General features: G+C 44.4%; 1 protein-coding gene across 3 annotated transcripts in view; it reads right to left on the bottom strand.

The window, feature by feature from the left end:
* Positions 1–1,966: 1,966 nt before the first annotated feature.
* SRPX2 (sushi repeat containing protein X-linked 2) overlaps positions 1,967–18,815 on the bottom strand; it is a 29,795-nt gene continuing 12,946 nt past the window's right edge. Inside the window, exons 4-11 of one of the 3 annotated variants that reach the window (XM_059883377.1) lie at positions 13,336–13,527; positions 10,710–10,886; positions 10,312–10,438; positions 10,031–10,152; positions 8,571–8,750; positions 8,106–8,239; positions 3,823–3,944; positions 1,967–2,462 (exon numbers count right to left, since the gene is read on the bottom strand). In XM_059883377.1, the coding sequence (XP_059739360.1) occupies positions 2,282–2,462; positions 3,823–3,944; positions 8,106–8,239; positions 8,571–8,750; positions 10,031–10,152; positions 10,312–10,438; positions 10,710–10,886; positions 13,336–13,527 (1,235 nt within the window). In that variant the 3' untranslated portion in view covers positions 1,967–2,281. 3 annotated transcript variants of the gene reach the window in all.

The raw sequence follows: 18,815 nt of genomic DNA, 5'->3' as shown, positions 1-18,815 counted from the left end.
TTGCCTGACCTCTCTATACTTCTACTTTTCAGATGTGTTATCATAGGCAAGTTGCCTGACCTCTCTGTGCTTCCACTTCTGTGTGATCTAAGGCAAGTTGCCTGACCTCTTTCTGTTTCCACTTGAACTGCTGAACTTAGGTAAGTTGCCTAACCTCTCTGTGCTTCCATATCTGAGCTGTGTGATCTTAGAAATGTTGCCTAACCTCTCTGAGCTTTCATATCTGAGATGTGCAATCTTAGACAAGTTGCCTCTTTTCTGTAGGCTTCCACTTATTAGCTATGTGATCTTAGGCAAGTTGCCTGACCTGTCTTCGATTCCTCTTGAACTCTGTGAACTTAGGCAAGTTGCCTAACCTCTCTGTTTTTCATATCTTAGTTGTGTGATCTTAGGCAAGTTGCCTGATCTCTCAGTGCTTCCACTTCTGAACTTGTGATCTGAGGCAAGTTGCGTGACCTCTCTGTGCTTCTACTTCTGAGCTTTGTGATATTAGGCAAGATGCCTGACCTCTCTGATTCCACATATGAGCTGTGTGATCTTAGTCAAGTTGCTTAACCTCTCTGGGCTTCCATATCTTAGATGTGTGATCTTAGGAAGTTTCCTAACCTCTCTAGGCTTCTACTTCTGAGCTGTGTAATCTTTGGCAAGTTGACTGACCTCTCTGTGCTTTCAATTCTGTGCTGTGTGATCCTAGGCAAGTGGCCTGACCTCTCTGTCCCTCCACTTTTCTGCTTCTGAATTGTGTGATCTTAGGCAAGTTGTGAAACTCTCTGTGCTTCCATTTCTGACCTGTGTGATCTTAGGTAAGTTGCCTAACCTCTCTGTTCTTCCACTTATGAGCTTTGTGATCGTTGGCAAGTTGCGTAACCTCTCTGTACTTCTGCTTCTGACCTGTGTGATCTTAGGCAATTTTCCTGACCTCTCCGTGCTTCCACATCTCAGCTGTGTGATCTTAGCCAAGTTGCCTGACCTCTCTGTGCCTCCACTTCTGAGCTGTTTGATCTTAGGCAAGTTTGGGACCTCTCTGTGCTTCCATCCCTGCACGTGTAAATGGGCTTACAACAAGACCTAGCTTAGAGGGTTCTTATGAGGATTTCAGTCAATTGTGAGTTTTCAGGATAGCACCTGGCACATAGTCAGTGCTCGAGCCTTTTAGTCCTGTTTCTCAATCTAGCCCGCTTCCTCTTCCCCTCTAATTTCCTAGTAATTACCCTCTGGGTAACGTGGAAGGTGAATGGCTGCTGAGTCTTAACCTGACACTGTTTCCACGTGTGTAGAAAAGAAGGTTCCCAGCAGCCTAGGGAAGACTGCCTTTCTTCAAACACTATGCATGCTTGAGTGTGGCCGGAGCCAGAGCAGGGTTAGTGTGCGTGAGTGCTGCTCTGCTTCACAAGATCCCAGATGACTCACATTTCCTAATGGAAATGTACTCATGGCCCTTAGTGCTTGTGTTTGTGCTGTTGTAACTTGCCTGCTCTGTATTCATCTCTTCAAAGTGTTAATAAGTTATACATGTGGCTGATGCTGTCTTTTTTCCTTCTCCATGATGTAGTTTCCACTTGGTTCTGAGGTTTCCTGGATCATGAGCTGGGGGTTTCTTTGAGGAAGGAGCAGCACTGGAGGCTCAGTAAGGAGAGACTGTGGCCTATGAGCTAGTTGGAGGGGCAGGAGAAAGCATTCTGCTCTAGTCTGACTTTTCTCCCCAAGCTCCCTTCTAACTGCAGTGGCCTGCTAACTCTTCGGTGAGATGATGGTTAACAGAATGGTTAACAGATGGTTAACATTTGTAGCCCAACATCCTACAAGGGAGAAGAACAAACAAGAGTGAGCTCTGCCTCACTTCCAAGCCCACAGTTAACCTGTAAGGAAGATCCAGCCACACTTGATGGTGCCCTGGTTGTCTGTTGTGATGGTGCTGCCCTCTGCTGTCACCTCAGGGTAGAGGAGCCATTTAAAACACAGCCGGTTAGTGAGTGAATTTAGAATTTACTTCTCTGAAAGATTTTGGACAGCTGGGCAGAAGTAAGACTTTCTATCTACAAGCTGCTGCCCAGGGCCTGTCCTCAGTCCCTCCCTAGCTTCTTATGCTGTTCCAGTGCTACCTAAAGCAGAGACTTGCTTGAGGAAAGGTGTCTGGAAATGTCCCAGGATCAGGGAACCTCACCCACCTTAGAGTCCTTTCCTCAGAGCTGTGGGAAAGCATTTTCTTCTTTGATTAGGCCCCAGTTTTGGCTGACCAGGGAACCTTTTCCCTTGACCTCAACCATGCTCCGACTCAAGTTCAGTCACATATGTCTCTTTGTTCCCGGCGTTGGATCAGCTCCTCATTGCTCAGTAGATAGTCATCAATGAACGTGAAGATTTCCTCGGGGGTGACAGGTTCCATGTAGCGTTCCCGGTCAATTCCCTGCTTGTCAATCAACACCATGTTGAAGTAGGAGCGAGTGAGGTGCTGAAATTGCCTAGAGAGATGAGCCCAGGGATGTGTGAGACCTTGTCTGGACATCATTCCGCCAGACTCTAGTCCTCTCTGATCTTTCACAGCTCCACTGATGGACTAATTCTTTCTTCACCGAATCCCTTGCCTCATCCCCTCCAGTAACTATCTCAAGCCCCTTTACTTTTCTCTGCTTACACCTTAGTCTTGCTGCCCCAACATCTCTAGCTGTGTTAAGCTGTCCCTTCCTCACCCCAGATGGAACAGCTTTGTTACTACCAAGCTGTGCTTGCCTCACAGGCCCCCTTACACAGGGCTATCACATATAGCGATGTGAGCTGCATGTAAGAACTCCAAGGAGCACCAGTCACGGGCACTATGCCGTGACCAGTGTTTCCCAGAGCTGGACAAGCATAGCCTGAACAACCAAACATGACAGCCCTGAGGCTGATCAATATCACCTGGTCAACCTTCAGGTCGATCAATATCACCAAGTCTGCAGTCTCCTTCCTCTGAGTGTTTTCCTGTCTTTCCTCTTGTTGCTGTTGTTTAGTCACTAAGTTGTGTCTGACTCTTCTGTGACCCCATGAACTGTAGCCCACCAGGCTCTCCAGACAAGAATACTGGAGTGGGTAGCCATTCCCTTCTCCAGGGGATCTTCCCAACCTTGGGATTGAATCCACAGTCTCTTGCATCTCCTGCATAGGCAGGTGGATTCTTTACCACTGACTTTGCTACTGAACCACCAGAGAAGCCCCAGTCTTTACCTGGGACTGAATCTTTCTGTCCCTGAGATTAAGCCCTAGGGGCAGGTATTGTTTATGGAACAGAGGGGAGTGATGGCTATATTGGTTCTGAGTATATGTGGAGGGGTTGGGAGGGTGATAACAGACAGAAAATGAGAAAAGTCAACTTCTACCACCTGTTCCCTATGGTCTTCTCCTCCCCAAGGGGCAGATGAGTATGATTCAGATTTCACTGCCTAAAGATTTCACTGCCTAAAGATTCAGATTTCACTGCCTAATTTTTGCTTATTTGCAGACTGAAGGCAAAAGGATATGACCACCAGGTGACAGGATCAAAGGCTTATCTAAGTCATGTTTGAGTCTGTGTCTCAGCCCTGGCTGTGCTTCAGGGTCACCTGAGGTGCCTCATAAAAATAAAGTCCTGAGGTGGTTTGAGGTGGTAATCTGTATTTTCAACAACACCCTGCCATTTGATTCTGATGCCCTGCCACTCTCTGATCTTACCTAATGCATCCAAAGAGTTCAAACAAGCAATTCCCCAAGAGAATAGTGTTTGCTGATTTTCCCACAACTCTCTTTTGGCCAATGTCCTGCCTAAGGCTTCTACCCACTCCTTTCCTGTTGCCCTCCAGTCTGGACCTGAGTTCCTCAATGATATTGGCTGACAGCTGATGCTCCCGGATGCGCCCCACTTCCTGAGGTGGCTGCCCCACCAGCTCGATGATGGTCACATGCCTCAGGTCCAGTCCACAAGTGGATTGCTGGGAGGGGAGAGAAGAAGGTTTTCCTGAATAGGCTGTCAAACCCAAACCTAAGGCTACTTAACTGATTCTTCTTGGGACCATGTCGAGGCAGTGTGGGAAAGGAGGGGCCCCTTCACAAACCATCACATGAGGGGGTCTACCACCTCTTTCCTCTATCATTCCTGAAGCACTTGCCCCAATGTGCGTGCTAAGTCGATTCAAACTTGTCCGACTCTTTGTCACCCTATGGACAACAACCTGCCAGGCTCCTCTGTCCATTGGATTCTCCAGGCAAGAATACTGGAGTGGGTTGCCACGCCCTCCTCCAGGGGATCTTCCTGACCCAGGGATAGAACCCGTGTCTCTTATGTCTCCTGCATTGGCAAGTGGGTTCTTTACTACCAATGCCTCCTGGGAAGCCCACTTACCCTAACAGTGTTTCCTTTATTCTAATGAAGTGTAGAAATTGGTTGTATTATGTGGGATAGAAAAGAGAAATGTAATTAACAAATTGCAGTAACATCATCTCTCCTTGCTTAGTTTTGCATAGATTTTTAAATACATAAGTTATTTTTTGGGGGGTTACCAATTGTTCATTTACTGATATGTTTTAAATCCTTGTCTTGCTTTTGCTCTAGTGCTGCCTCTTCCCTCAGCCTACACCCCCTGTTCATTTTTTAAATTTAATTAATTTATTTTAATTGGAGGCTAATTACAATATTGCGGTGGTTTTTGCCATACATTGACATGGATTAGCCACAGGTACACATATGTCCCCATATCCTGAACCGTCCTCCCACCTCCCTCCCCACCCCATTCCTCTGGTTGTCCCAGAGCACTGGCTTTGAGTGCCCTGCTTCATGCATCGAACTTGCACTGGTCATCTGTTTTACATATGGTAATATACATGTTTCAAAGCTATTCTATCGTATCGTCTCACCCTCACTTTCTCCCATATCGTCTAAAAGTCTCTTCTTTACATCTGTGTCTCTTTTGCTGTCTTGCATAAAGGGTCATCATTACCGTCTTTCTAAATTCCGTATATATACATTAATATACCATATTGGTGTTTCTCTTTCTGACTTACTTCACTCTGTATAATAGGCTCCAGTTTCATCCACCTTGTTGGAACTGATTCAAATGCATTCTTTTTATAGCTGAGCAATATTCCATTGTGTATATGTACCAAAACTTCCTTATCCATTCGTCTGCTGATGGTCATCTAGGTTGCTTCCATGCCCTAGCTATTGTAAACAGTGCTGCAATGAACACTGGGGTACATGTGTCTCTTTCAATTCTGGTTTCCTCAGTGTGTATGCCCAGCAGTGGGACTGCTGGGTTGTATGGCAGTTCTATTTCCAGTTTTTTTAAGGAATCTCCACATTGTTCTCCACAGTGGTTGTACTAGTTTGCATTCCCTCCAACAATATAAGAGGGTTCCCTTTTCTCCACACCCTCTCCAGCATTTATTGTTAGTAGATTTTTTGATCGGAGAAGGCGATGGCACCCCACTCCAGTATTCTTGCCTGGAGAATCCCATGGATGGAGGAGCCTGGTGGGCTGCAGTCCATGGGGTCGCTAAGAGTTGGACACGACTGAGCGACTTCACTTTCCCTTTTCACTTTCATGCGTTGGAGAAGGAAATGGCAACCCTCTCCAGTGTTCTTGCCTGGAGAATCCCAGGGACGGGGGAGCCTGGTGGGCTGCTGTCTGTGGGGTCGCACAGAGTCAGACACGACTGAAGCGACTTAGCACCAGACTTTTTGATGGCAGCCATTCTGACCAGCGTGAGATGGTACCTCATTGTGGTTTTGATTTGCATTTCTCTGATAATGAGTGATGTTGAGCATCTTTTCATGTTCTTTTTAAAATTGAGATACTAGTTGACATATTAGTTTCAGGTGTACAATATAATGATTTGATATTTTTCTAAATGATCATCGCAATAAGTCCAGTTAACATTCATCACCACAAAGTCATAACTTTTTTTCTTACAGTGAGAACTTTTAAGATCTATTTTCTTAGCAATTTTCAAATATATTGTATAGCTATAGTCCCCATGCTGTACATCACAGCCCCAGGACTTACTTATTTTATAACTGGAAGCTACATAAGTTCTTTGTGTGTTAGTCTTTCAGTCGTGTCCAACTCTTTGTGACCCCATGGACTGTAGCCCACCAGGCTCCTCTGTCCATGGGATTTCCCAGGAAAGAATACTGGATTGGGTTGCCATTTCCTTCTCCAGAGGATCTTCTGGACCCAGAGATCAAACTCATGTTTCTTGCATCTCCTGCACTGGTGGGCAGATTCTTTACCATTGTGCCACCTGAGAAGCCTGTGTGCTCCTTACCATTAGGCTACACGGCCACAGCCTTCTCTTGGTCTCCAGAATTTCCCCCCAAATAGTGTCAGTGCTCTTTCTGTGACCCGTTCTTGCCTTCCTCGCACTAGGCAGTGCAGCCTGTAACCGTACTGCGGTTTTTTGTCCTGCTTCGCCCAGCAGGGGTGCCTCTTAGCCAGTTACCTGGGGCAAGGTTGAAAGCAGCAGTGAGCACTGCCTGGTGATCCACCCCTTGTTGAGTCTTTGGGCTAGTCCTCTAGACCTGGCCTCAAAGTCACAGTCCTCCCTGGCTGCTTCCTTTTTTTGCTCCTGCGTTCTGTTCAAGCTGAGGTATTGCTTTTGTCTGCCGTTTTTGGATCCCTGGAGGAACGGGGTCCTTTTTGGTTTAGACCAGGGTCATTCTTTTGATATGGATGCTTTCATCATGGCCTTCTGAATATTGACTTGGCAACTTGTAAGAACTCAACCTTTAGAAACCCCCTAAATAGCTTCTTCTTTTACCTGGGTATCCAGACCCTTTCAGCTTCTCAGAGTCTTGTCAGCATACTTTGAATTCTCTTCAAGAACCTAGTCTATTCTTTATTTTTATTATTACATTATTTTTCTCCTTTTCAATTGAGGAGAAGGAGGTGACAGAGGATGAGATGGTTGGATGGCATCACAGACTCAATGGACATGAGTTTGAGACAACTCAGGGAGATAGTGAAGAACAGGTATGCCTGGTGTGCTGCAGTCCATGGGGTTGCAAAGAGTTAGACTCAACTTAGTCAATGGAAACAACAAAAACAGTTGATTTACAATATTATATAAGTTTCAGGTGTACAACATAGTGATAGAATAGTGATAGAACCTAGCCTATTCTTTTTGAAAGTCCCAGTAGTCAGAACTACCCTGTCTTTTCTGCTTCTCATTCCCCAACAGTGGCTTTAACTAGATATCTGGTAGAATGTTAAAAATCCTTATGCAATTCCTTCATTTTACTTTGCAATATCATGACACGTTTCCTTCTTGTCTGCTATTAGTAGTGGTTAAGAGCACAGATCCTTGAGTCAGATTGCCTGGGTTTAATCGTGGCTCAGCCATTTATTAGCTAGTGATTTTGGGCAAATCATTAACCTCTCTGTGCCTCAGTTTCTTTACCTGCAAAATGGAGATAGTAAGGGTACCTACTTTATAAGCATTGTTGGGAGAATTAAATGAATATGTATAAAGCACATACGTGTATACCTGGTCCTTATACAGCCCTAATTGTCTAAATGTTTGTTAGTGTTATTATTCCTTGAAAACTTAAACATAACTAATTCCCCAAATTTACATTTGATCACAGGTTTTACAAGTCTTTCAGGAGTGCTTTGCCACACTGCCTTCTCATCCTTCATCAAGCTTCCTGCAACCCACCATGCCAATGACTTCACTGCCTTTTCAGTAAAAACACAGTTGTCTTAAAACTGTGCTAAATTTGTCTACAGTAAAACTAATCAAATGTTGTCTGCAATCTAAGGAAGGACCAGGTATACAAGTATGTGCTGTAGAAAGAGCAAGTCTTTGAGTGACAGAGTGGGGTTGTTGTTGTTGTTTGGTTGCTAAGTTGTGTCTGACTCTTTGTGAACCCGTGAACTGTGGCCCACCAGGCTCCTCTGCCCATGGGATTCTCCAGGCAGGAATACTAAACTGGGTTGCCATTTCCTCCTCCAGGGGATCTTCCCAACCTAGGGATCGAACCCACAGTTCCTGCACTGGCAGTTGGATTCTTTACCACTGCACCACCAGGGAAACCCAGCGGAGTGGGATAGGGGAATACAAAGGAGCTAAGCCCTGATTAGGGGAGTGGCTCTTACCTGTAGCATAGAGATTTGCATTTTATAATATCGGTTGGAGGGATCAGGGGCTGAGATGATGAGGAGTCGCTGTTTCTCATAGAACTGATCCAGAAGGCCAGCAGCTGAGTTGACATTGACATTAATCTTCATAGCTAGGGCAGAAGCACATGGCCAGTCAGAGTATGGCCTGTCCCTTCATCGCAGAATGGACAACAACATCCTGAGGTTTTCAGGTTAAACTTTTTTTTTGGTTGTTTCTCCCTTTCCTTGGGGGGAAATCCTAAAAGAACACTTGGAGATTTTAAATCCTTTTTCTTGGAGGTGGAGTATGCTAGAGGGGAGCATTGGCTCTGAAACATCACAGAACCCCCCATTCCCACATCAGACGCACTGCCTTTGGTCCCTGAGCCATAGGCATTGGGAGACCCCTCAAAGAAGCCCTGATCATTATGTCCACTCTCCCCATCCCCTAGTTTCACTCACGAACACAGACGGGTGGTGATCCTGACCACTGGCGGCTGGACTGGCAGACCCGGGAGGAGGTCCCTTGGCGCTCATACCCTCCATCACAGTGGTATTCACAGGTGGCACCATAGTTGTCCCCCGCTGAGGTGCAGGTGAGGTAGCCATGCAGTGGTGGTTTCAGAGTTGGGCAGCGTCTCACTGTCAGGGAGAAGTTCAAGTTAGGGGCTATGGTAACTCTCGTAGAGAATAGGCTAAGAGGGTGCCCATGCTGGGTTTTCTAGATCAGCAGACCCAGGATAATCAGAATGAATGACTTCTCTGTGTTGCCAATGGCCAGGGCTAGAGGCAAAATTTTTGCTTTCTTATGGAGTTAAATCTTAAATGTAGACAAGTGTTCATAAAATGTGGAAGCATGGATAAGTATATATATATATATATAGTCATCAAAAGACTAGCAATCTGTAAAAAAATTTGCCATTTTCATTTTCAGACTTTGGGGACACTCTGCATACAGATAACCACCTTATAAATTACTTTTAATGTGAAATATCATTGGGCTCCCCTGGTGGTGCAGAAGATAAAGAATCCACCTGCAATGCAGGAGGCCTAGGTTCAATCCCTGAGTCAGAAAGTTTCTCTGCAGAAGGAAATGGAAACTTACTTCATTTTTCTTGCCTGGAGAATTCCATGCAGAGGAGCCTGGTGGGCTACAGTCCATGGGGTAGCAAAGAGTTGGACATGACTGAGCAATTAACACTTTAAAATATTCGTCAGTGGGAGGAGAAGTGTTGAGCAAAGTATGATATATTCTTAGAAGTAGATTATTATACTGTGATTAAAAGACTTCTGAAAAAACTTTAAAGAACATGAGAAATTTACTTGTGTTATAATGAAAAGTGAAAAGGGGTGACCTAAGATTGGATATGCACTGTGATCTCAATTACGTATTTTTTAAGTATGTGTGAATAAAAGACTGGAAGAAAAATACCAAAAGATTAGCAACAATTGCCTCTGGGTGACAGAGTAATAGTTTTTTTCCCCCTTTGTGTGTTACTTTATTTCCCATACATTCAACAATGAGCATGAATTAATTTTATGATGAAAACAAAATAAAAAGCAAGAATCAGCAGCCAGTACCACCAATTTCAGCAGAGGAAAAAGACTGAGAATGAAGGCTGATTGACTTTAATCATTAATTTGAAGGCTAAGAAAAGAAATGGATATAGAGTATATTGGTGGGTTTCATGTAGATTTAGGAGAATGAGAAAGTCTTGTTGGGGGGCAGAGTTTCTGAAATGTGTGTATACGTGTATACAGGTTTCCTGAATGACCTATTTCATGAACTTGAGTTTCCCCTCTCCCAATCTGCATGAGGTGTCTGTTTCAGGTATAGTGAAGAGAGGGTTGTGATGGGCATTTAGAGGATAAGGGAAGAGCAGAAATAATAAGCAATGCAAAATGGAAAACTTCTTTCTGACCTTGTACTTTTACAATGAACTTGCAGCTGGCCCGGTTGTAGGCTCGGTCATAAGCAGTGTAACGAATCACGTGTTCTCCTTCTGGAAAGTGAGAGCCAGGCTCAGGGCCCCGAAGTGTCAACCTACATGGGACAGGGTGAGAGAGCCACTGAGGAAAGTAACTCTTAGAACTGGGGTTTGGGGCACATCATCACTGTACCATCAGTCTGTGTGGTTCAGTGTGGGCTACCTGAGTGCCTGGGAGAAGCTGGCAGGAGGCATAGGCGGCATCTGTGACTCACCTGGTGATGGTACCATCAGCAGAATCTTTCACCACGGGTGGGTCCCAGTATACTCGAGCGGTCAGTTTCTCCGGCTCTGCCATCTTCTCACGGGAGTGAGGACAACGGATCTTGGGGGGATCTATGTCTGTCAAGGTCAGAAATTAAGTGCTGACTTGTGGGTCCCCTACCTTCCCTGGAGGGAACCCATGAAACAATACCACACCACTGGGTAGGTAAAAGATGCAGTTCAAGATGCTCAATGAAACTTGTGAGGCCTGACTCCAAGGGAAGCAATTGCTTTGTTAAGCCTGTGCCCGGGGTGCCACCTTTTGCAGCTAGTGAGAATGCCTTCTGCAGTGGACATAATACCAGGCTGGTTCTTTGCAGCAGGACAACTGGGAGCGACCAGCATTTACCTACACATACAGGCTCTCCTCCGCTCCATCGCCCATCTTCCATGCAGATTCGGCTGCGGTCACCTTCCAAGTGGTAGCCACTGGAACAGCTGTAGTCACAGCGAGAGTCAAGAAGCACCCCATTTGTGCACGTGTAGGTGCCACTCGTGATGAATGGCAATGCATGGCATCTCATCTCTAAGAGAGAATCAGGAGGCAAGCTGAGTGGCCTCTGGGGCTATGTGGAAGTAATGCCTAGGCATCTAGCCCAGGGAAGACCATGTCAGAGACAGCAGAAAATACAGGGAAACCTATACCCAACTGCTCTGAAATTTTTGTGCCTGATTGCCTCTTTTTCCTAATTTCTTTCTTATTTTGATATTATGAAGTACAACAGTACTCTTGAGGGGCGGAGGTGGGGAGATGGTCTCAAAGAAGTTACTCATCCAAGTTCATGGATTTGAGGAACGCACCTCAGTTTGGATCCCAGCTCCACCACTTAACTAGCTCTGTGACTTGAGCAACTTACATCATCTCTCCACACCTCAGTGTCTCCATCACTAAAACATGTACACCATGAAGTAGGATTGTTGTGCCAAATATAGAGACAATGCATACAAATCTCTGGGCTTATTTAGGGCCTCAGCAGCTCATAGTTTTCCTCTCTTGTTCCACAAATGTTAGATGCCCTTGAACAAATTTAAGACTCCTTTTTGAATATAATATTGGTTCTGCCACAAGCACTCCTCAGTTGAGGCTCACTTACATGCCCACTGGTCCTCCCTCTGTGCTGGTGAGAGTACAAGTCAGGCCAATCCCAGTAGGGAGGGGCAGACAGCTTTGGAGGCATTTGCTTAAAGGCGAGTCCATGTGCTTTAGACATTATGTGTGCCAGAAGTGGCAACAGCTCCCATGAATTGATTGTAAGCTTGTACTTGCCAAAGTCCAGTATGAAATACCCAGCACCTGAAGGAAGTAGGCCGGCCATATGTTCCTTTAAGTTGTCTAAGTTCTAACCCTCCTTAACTTCCATTATTGGATCTTTGACTAAAGATTCTATTGACTATGTTTGTTTTTGCTTCCTGGTCAAACCAGACTTGAAGGTGATTGCCTTTTATGTTTTCCAGCCTCCTTTATATAAAGACCTAAGCAACAATGACCTTCTTGAAATCAGGGCCAAGAAAAAAGGTCTGTCATTCTGTTGATTTTATTTTCTTAGTATTATATAACAGTGAAAATGATAGATTCAAAGTGTTTTCCATGTGTCTCTTATGAGGAAGTACAAAGTGAGATTCAGTGTTTAAACAGGCACAGTGGTAAAGAATATGCCTGGCAATGCAAGAGACTCAAGAGGCATAGGTTTGATCCCTGGGTTGGAAAGATCACCTGGAGAAGGAAATGGAATCCCACTCCAGTATTCTTGGTGGGAAATTGCATGGACAGAGGAGCCTGGCAGACTATAGTTCATGGGGTCGCAGAGTCGGACACAACTGAGCAACTGAGCACGCATACAACACAAACTTTTAACTGGTTTCATGTTAATTTGTCAATGTATTTTAATTTTGTAAGGTCAATTCAAATTCATTTTGGAAATGATGGGGTCTAGTCCTATAGCAAATGGCTTATAGTCACCTAGAGGGGAATGGTGGCTTCCTTTTTTCTGGCTACCAAACTTCTCCTCTATTCCACAGCATCTTCTCCAAACAACCCCATTTCTCTCTGAATGCTCAGCATTCTACATCCCCTGACATTCCATTTACACGCACACATTTGTTAGTCTAGAATCAGTCTGGTAATTAATGGCTCTTGAAGTGGCCCTGCACACATGGGTGTTCTACAAATGACATTCAGCAATGGATGTAGGGACAGGCAAAGCTTAGCTGCCAAAATAGGGTAGGCTGTAGGGTTTCAATAAGAGGTAGGGATTTGGGAGCTGAGGTGAACATGATGTGAAATGTATGTATTAGCATCCCTGCATTCCAGCCTTGGAGGTTCTTCTTGACTTTCAGAAGAAAATGAAGACTAGAAGATGTCTTTTAGCTTCACTGCCAAGGCCTAAGACCTTAGGCCAAGAAGTACATTAGTTTACCTAAGTGGGAAAGAGTCTGAGACTGCACATGCTTGAGAGTTCCAGAGGAAGGCCCAAGTCCACATCAGGCCCCAGGTGTAATCCATGCACTCCTGGGCCCTTTGAGACTGAGGGCTGGTTGCTACTTGCATGCATCTGTGCTCAGTCGCTAAGTCATGCCAGATTCTTTGCGACTCCATGGACTGTAGCACGCCAGGCTCCTCTGTCCATGGGATTCTTCAGGCAAGAGTACTGGAGTGGGTTGCCATTCCTTCTTCAGGGGTTCTTCCAAACTGAGGGATTGAACCCATGTATCTGGCATTGGTAGGCAGGTTCTTTATTACTGAGCCACTGGGGAAGCCTGGTTGCAACTTAAAATGCCCCTATTGTTTGGTCCATAGTCACAGGGAGAGAACATGAGCTAGAATGTTAGGATGGGGAAAGGCCCTGTTGGGATCCTGTGGAAATTTTCAATTTGTACTTGACAGAGGGCATAGTAATACCTCCAGGCATATACCCTGGGTGGCTGGCTAGCCTCTCTCACATGCAGATGTCAGCCTATACATGCACACCACTTACGCCTGCAGTAGGCAGTTCCAGACCAACGGCGGCTTGGCAGGCATTGCACGGATCTCCGTCCAATCAGTCGAAAGCCCCGGTCACAAGAAAGCTCACAGCGAGTACCCAGGCTGCTGTGATAATTTCCTCCTCTAGGTGAGTAGCATGTGGCTTCTCCATCCTGGATATTTAATGTATAACACCATCGGGGGACTGTAGCAATAGAAGAAAAGTAAGCTAGAAGTACAGTAAGCTAGAAGTACAGTAATCAAGACAGCGTGGTATTGGTGGAAGGACAGACGCATATATTGATGGAAAGGAACAGAGAGCCCAGAAACACATTCACACAAATATGGCAAAATTATTTTTGACAAAGGTACAAAAACAATTTAATGGAGGAAAAATAGTCTTTTGAACAAATGATGCTGGAGCAACTGAACTTCCATAGGCAAAAATAAAGAGGCAAAGCAAAGCAAAGAACTTTGACTTAAATGTCTCATGTGCATGTATGGGTGCTCAGTCTCTAAGTCGTGTCCTACTCTGTATGACCCCATGGACTGTAGCCCACCAGGCTCCTCTGTCCATGGGATTTTCCAGGCAAGAATACTCGAGTGGGTTGCCATTTCCTCCTGCAGGGGATCTTCCCAACCCAGGGATTGAACCTGCATCTCCTGTGTCTCCTGCATTGGCAGGTGGATTCTTTACCACTGAGCCACCTGGGAAGCCCGTATCTCATACCTTAAACAAAAGTTAACTCAAAATGGATCATGAACTTTAATGAAAAAGGTAAAATTATAGAACTTTTAGAAAAAAATAGAAAAGTCTTTAGGATTTAGGACTAGGCAAAGGGCAGGTGTGGAGAAGGCAATGGCACCCCACTCCAGTACTCTTGCCTGGAAAATCCCATGGGTGGAGGAGCCTGGTAGGCTGCAGTCCATGGGGTCGCTAAGAGTTGGACACGACTGAGCGACTTCACCTTCACTTTTCACTTTCATGCACTGGAGAAGGAAATGGCAACCCACTCCAGTGTCCTTGCCTGGAGAATCCCAGGGATGGGGGAGCCTGGTGGGCTGCCATCTATGGGGTTGCACAGAGTCGGATACTACTGAAGCGACTTAGCAGCAGCAGCAAAGGGCAGGTGGCACTACTAGTAAAGAACCCACCTGCCAATTGAGAGGGTAACAGGCAGGAAGGCCAGGGGTCTCCAAACAGAGGAAATAGGCTGCAAGTTTAAAAGACACCTGGTTCCACCTGAACTTAACTTTTCTCAAGCCTTGAGCTAACCAATGCATTTTTCTTATGGAGATGTTTTTCTTAAGCTATGTTAATGAAACGATGTATTTGCTTTGGAATTTGCCTTTCTTCAAAATGGTTCCACCAAAGACTAACTTTTTTCTTTTCTCAAACCTTGGACTGATAATAGGTCAACAAACCAGTGTTCATATAAATCGTTTTATGGCTGGGATATGACACACCTTGTGCCATCCCATCTCAAAAATGCATGCTGTGGGAGAGAGTACTGGTGAAACTCCCTTAGCCTTGAAGTGTCTCTATCTGATTAATAGCTTTCTAACAGACACAAAACATCTGGCTAAAGACTAGCAAGAGGGCACTCTTTCTGCCCCCTTCTGATGTCTATGTCAGAAGCTTTGTCTATCTCCTTTATACTTTAATAAAACTTTGTTACACAAAAGCTCTGAGCAATCAAGCCTCATCACTGGCCCCAGATTGAATTTCTCTTCTCCAGAGGCCAAGAATCCTGACGTATTTCACAGCTCAGCAACAACCTTTCACAATACAGGAGACATAAGAGACACAGCTTTGATCACTGGGTCAGGAAGATCCCCTGGAGAAGGGCATAGCAACCCATTCCAATATTCTTGCCTGGAGAATCCCACAGACAGAGGAGCCTGGCAGGCTACAATCCATAGGACCACAAAGAGTCAGACATGATTGAAGCGACTTAGCATGCACACACAAAGTGGTCTTAGACATGATACCAAAAGCACAATGCATAAAATAAAAAAAATCAAGAAATTGAACCTTGTCAAAATTAAAAACTTTTGTTCTGTGGGAAGCACTGGTGATAAATGAAAGACAAACCACAAACTGGGGCTAAAAATTTGCAAACCATATATAAGACAAAGGACTAGTATCTAGAATATTTAAAGAACTTGGAAAACTCAACAATAAAAATAGCAAACAATCCAGTCAGAGCATGAGCAAAAGATATGAAAGGACATGCCACTGAAGAGGATATAGTGATGGCAAATAAGTACATGAAAATATGTTTAGCATCACTAGTCATTAGAGAAATGCAAATTAAGACTACAAAAAGATATCATTATATACCCATTAGGATGACTAAACCTAAAAAACTCTGGTAATACTAAGTGTTGATGAAGATGGGGGAAAACTAGAAGTTTCATACATTCCTGAGATGAAGCAACTTCAGGAAATTATTTGGTAATTTCTTAAAAATATTAAATATAAAATTGCCAGGTGACTCCACAATCCCACTTTAGTATATACCCAAGTGAAAAAGCAAAAGAGTTCCAGAAAAACATCTGTTTCTGCTTTATTGACCATGCCAAAGCCTTTGACTATGTGGATCACAATAAACTGTGGAAAATTCTTCAAGAGATGGGAATACCAGACCACCTGACCTGCCTCTTGAGAAATCTGTATGCAGGTCAGGAAGCAACAGTTAGAACTGGACACGGAACAACAGACTGGTTCCAAATCAGGAAAGTATTACATGAAGGCTGTATATTGTCACCCTGCTTATTTAAGTTACATGCAGAGTACATCATGAGAAATGCTAGGCTGGATGAAGCACAAGCTGGAATCAAGATTGTGGGGAGAAATATCACTAACGTCAGATAACACCACCCTCATGGCAGAAAGTGAACAAGAACTAAAGAGCCTCTAGATGAAAGTGAAAGAGGAGAGTGAAAAGTTGGCTTAAAGCTCAACATTCAGAAAACGAAGATCATGGCATCCAGTCCCATCACCTCATGGCAAATAGATGGGGAAACAGTGGAAACAGTGGCTGACTTTATTTTGGGGGGCTCCAAAACCACTGCAGATGGTGACTGCAGCCATGAAATTAAAAGATGCTTACTCCTTGGAAGGAAAGTTATGAGCAACCTAGACAGCATATTAAAAAGCAGAGACATTACTTTGTCAACAAAGGTCCGTCTAGTCAAGGCTATGGTTTTTCCAGTGGTCATGTATGGATGTGAGAGTTGGACTATAAAGAAAGCTGAGCACTGAAGAATTGATGCTTTTGAACTGTGATGTTGGAGAAGACTCTTGAGAGTCCCTTGGACTGCAAGGAGATCTAGTCAGTCCATTCTCAAGGAAATCAGTCCTGAATATTCATTGAAAGGACTGATGTTGAAGCTGAAACTCCAATACTTTGGCAATCTGATGTTAAGAACTGACTCATTGGAAAAGACCCTGATGCTGGGAAAGATTGGAGGTGGGAGGAGAAGGGGACTACAGAGGATGAGATGGTTGGATGGCATCACCAACTCAATGGACATGAGTTTGTGTAAACTCCGGGAGTTGGTGATGGACAGGGAGTCCTGGCGTGCCGCACTCCATGGGGTTGCAAAGAGTCAGACATGACTGAGTGACTGAACTGAAAGTGAAATAAAAATCCATGTTCATACAGAATCCTGTACACAAATGTTTAAAATATCTATATTCATAATTGTCAAATCTTGGAAACAGCTCAAATATCCTTCCAAAGGTGAACGTTTAAACTAGGCGTGGTTTATCCATACATAAGAAGGCAGTGCTGATACATCCAACTAATTGGACAAATCTCCAGTGCAGTTTGTGAAATGAAAGAAGTCAGAATCAGAAGACTGCAGACTATGATTCCATGCATGTGACATTCTGGATAAGGCAGAAATATTGGCAAAGATCAGGGGTTGCCAGAGATCAGGGATAGGGGTGGGGATACCCTCAAGGGGCAGCCCTTGGCAAATTTTTGGTACTGTGGCATTGGTGACCTGACTCTACGCATTTTTCAAAATTCATAGAACTGTACACCAAAAATTGAATTTTATAGGATGTACACTTTTAATAATTGTTTAAAAATAACACAAAGATGTAAGCTAGAGAGAGGCAGGGACTGCATATCAAAGTAGGCTGTTTAGGAAGGAAAGTCTAATCCCAGTGCAGTACTGAACACAAAAGGTAATAGGGTCATTAGATCATAAAAGCATCATAAAAACACCTCATTGGCTACACAAATAATGACTCTTCAGTGGGTTAAGACTTGAAAGGGGAACATATAAACAAGCAGAGGGCCACCTGCCCAAGGATGGGTACGTGGGATGAGAGAGCTTTCTTAGCCTGGGGTTGGGAAAGCTAAAGCCCCATATGAGCTCATTTGGTCCCGAAATCCTAAGAGACAAAAAGGGGGGGGGGGCTTTGAAAAAAGCTCACGAGGAACCAAAGGAACAAAGAAAGTTAGAGCCTCTGTTTGAGGACAGCTGGAGAATGATAACAGATGACAGTGAGAAAACTAGCCTTTAAGCCACAACAGGCTTGTAGCTTCCAGTGCTATTTTTGAGCCTGTGGCTGTGACACACAGTTGCCACCTGGAGAAACCATCTCCAAATGACAGAAAGTCTCTTAAGCACTACAGTTCCAGGGCTGTTGATTATATGGTCACAACACATATGATTAAGACTTTACATTCGAGGCTGGGACCTCAACAATCACTCCTGTTCTATTTTTCACCCATATTTGGTCAAGAAAAATACACATAAAATTGGAATGGGTAGAATAAGCAAGCATAGTAAAGGGAAATATAAACCTCAGGGTAAATGCTGAGACAGTAATAGAGGGTCTAGCTTTTATAAATGGAGAAGGCAATGGCAACCCACTCCAGTACTCTTGCCTGGAAAATGCCATGGACGGAGGAGCCTGGTAGGCTGCAGTCCATGGGGTCGCTAGGAGTCGGACACGACTGAGCGACTTCACTTTCACTTTTCACTTTCATGCATTGGAGAAGGAAATGGCAACCCACTCCAGTATTCTTGCCTGGAGAATTCCAGGGATGGGGGAGCCTGGTGGTCTGCCGTCTATGGGGTCGCACAGAGTCAGACACGACTGAAGCAACTTAGCAGCAGCAGCGGCAGCAGCTGTTATAAATAAACTCAGATTTGCTGGCCTGAAGGAATACTGGCATAAAGAGAACCTGTTAGATTTATGGTTTACCAGAGGCAGGGGAAGAGGGGAAAGGGGTTGTATGAAGGTGGTCAAAAGTACAAACTCTTAGTTATAAGATAAATAAGTACTAGGGATGTAATGTACGACATGATGAATATAATCGACACTGCTGTGTGTCATACATGAAAGTTGTTAAGAGAGTAAATCCTAAGACTTTTCATTAAAAGAAAAATATTTTTTCCTATTTCTTTAATGATATATTTATATGAGATGATAGATGCTCACTAAACTTGTGCTGTATGCCTTAAACT

This window comes from Bos taurus, chromosome X, assembly GCF_002263795.3.
Source record: "Bos taurus isolate L1 Dominette 01449 registration number 42190680 breed Hereford chromosome X, ARS-UCD2.0, whole genome shotgun sequence".
Lineage (NCBI taxonomy): Eukaryota > Metazoa > Chordata > Mammalia > Artiodactyla > Bovidae > Bos > Bos taurus.
This window is presented reverse-complemented; position numbering and strand designations above follow the sequence as displayed.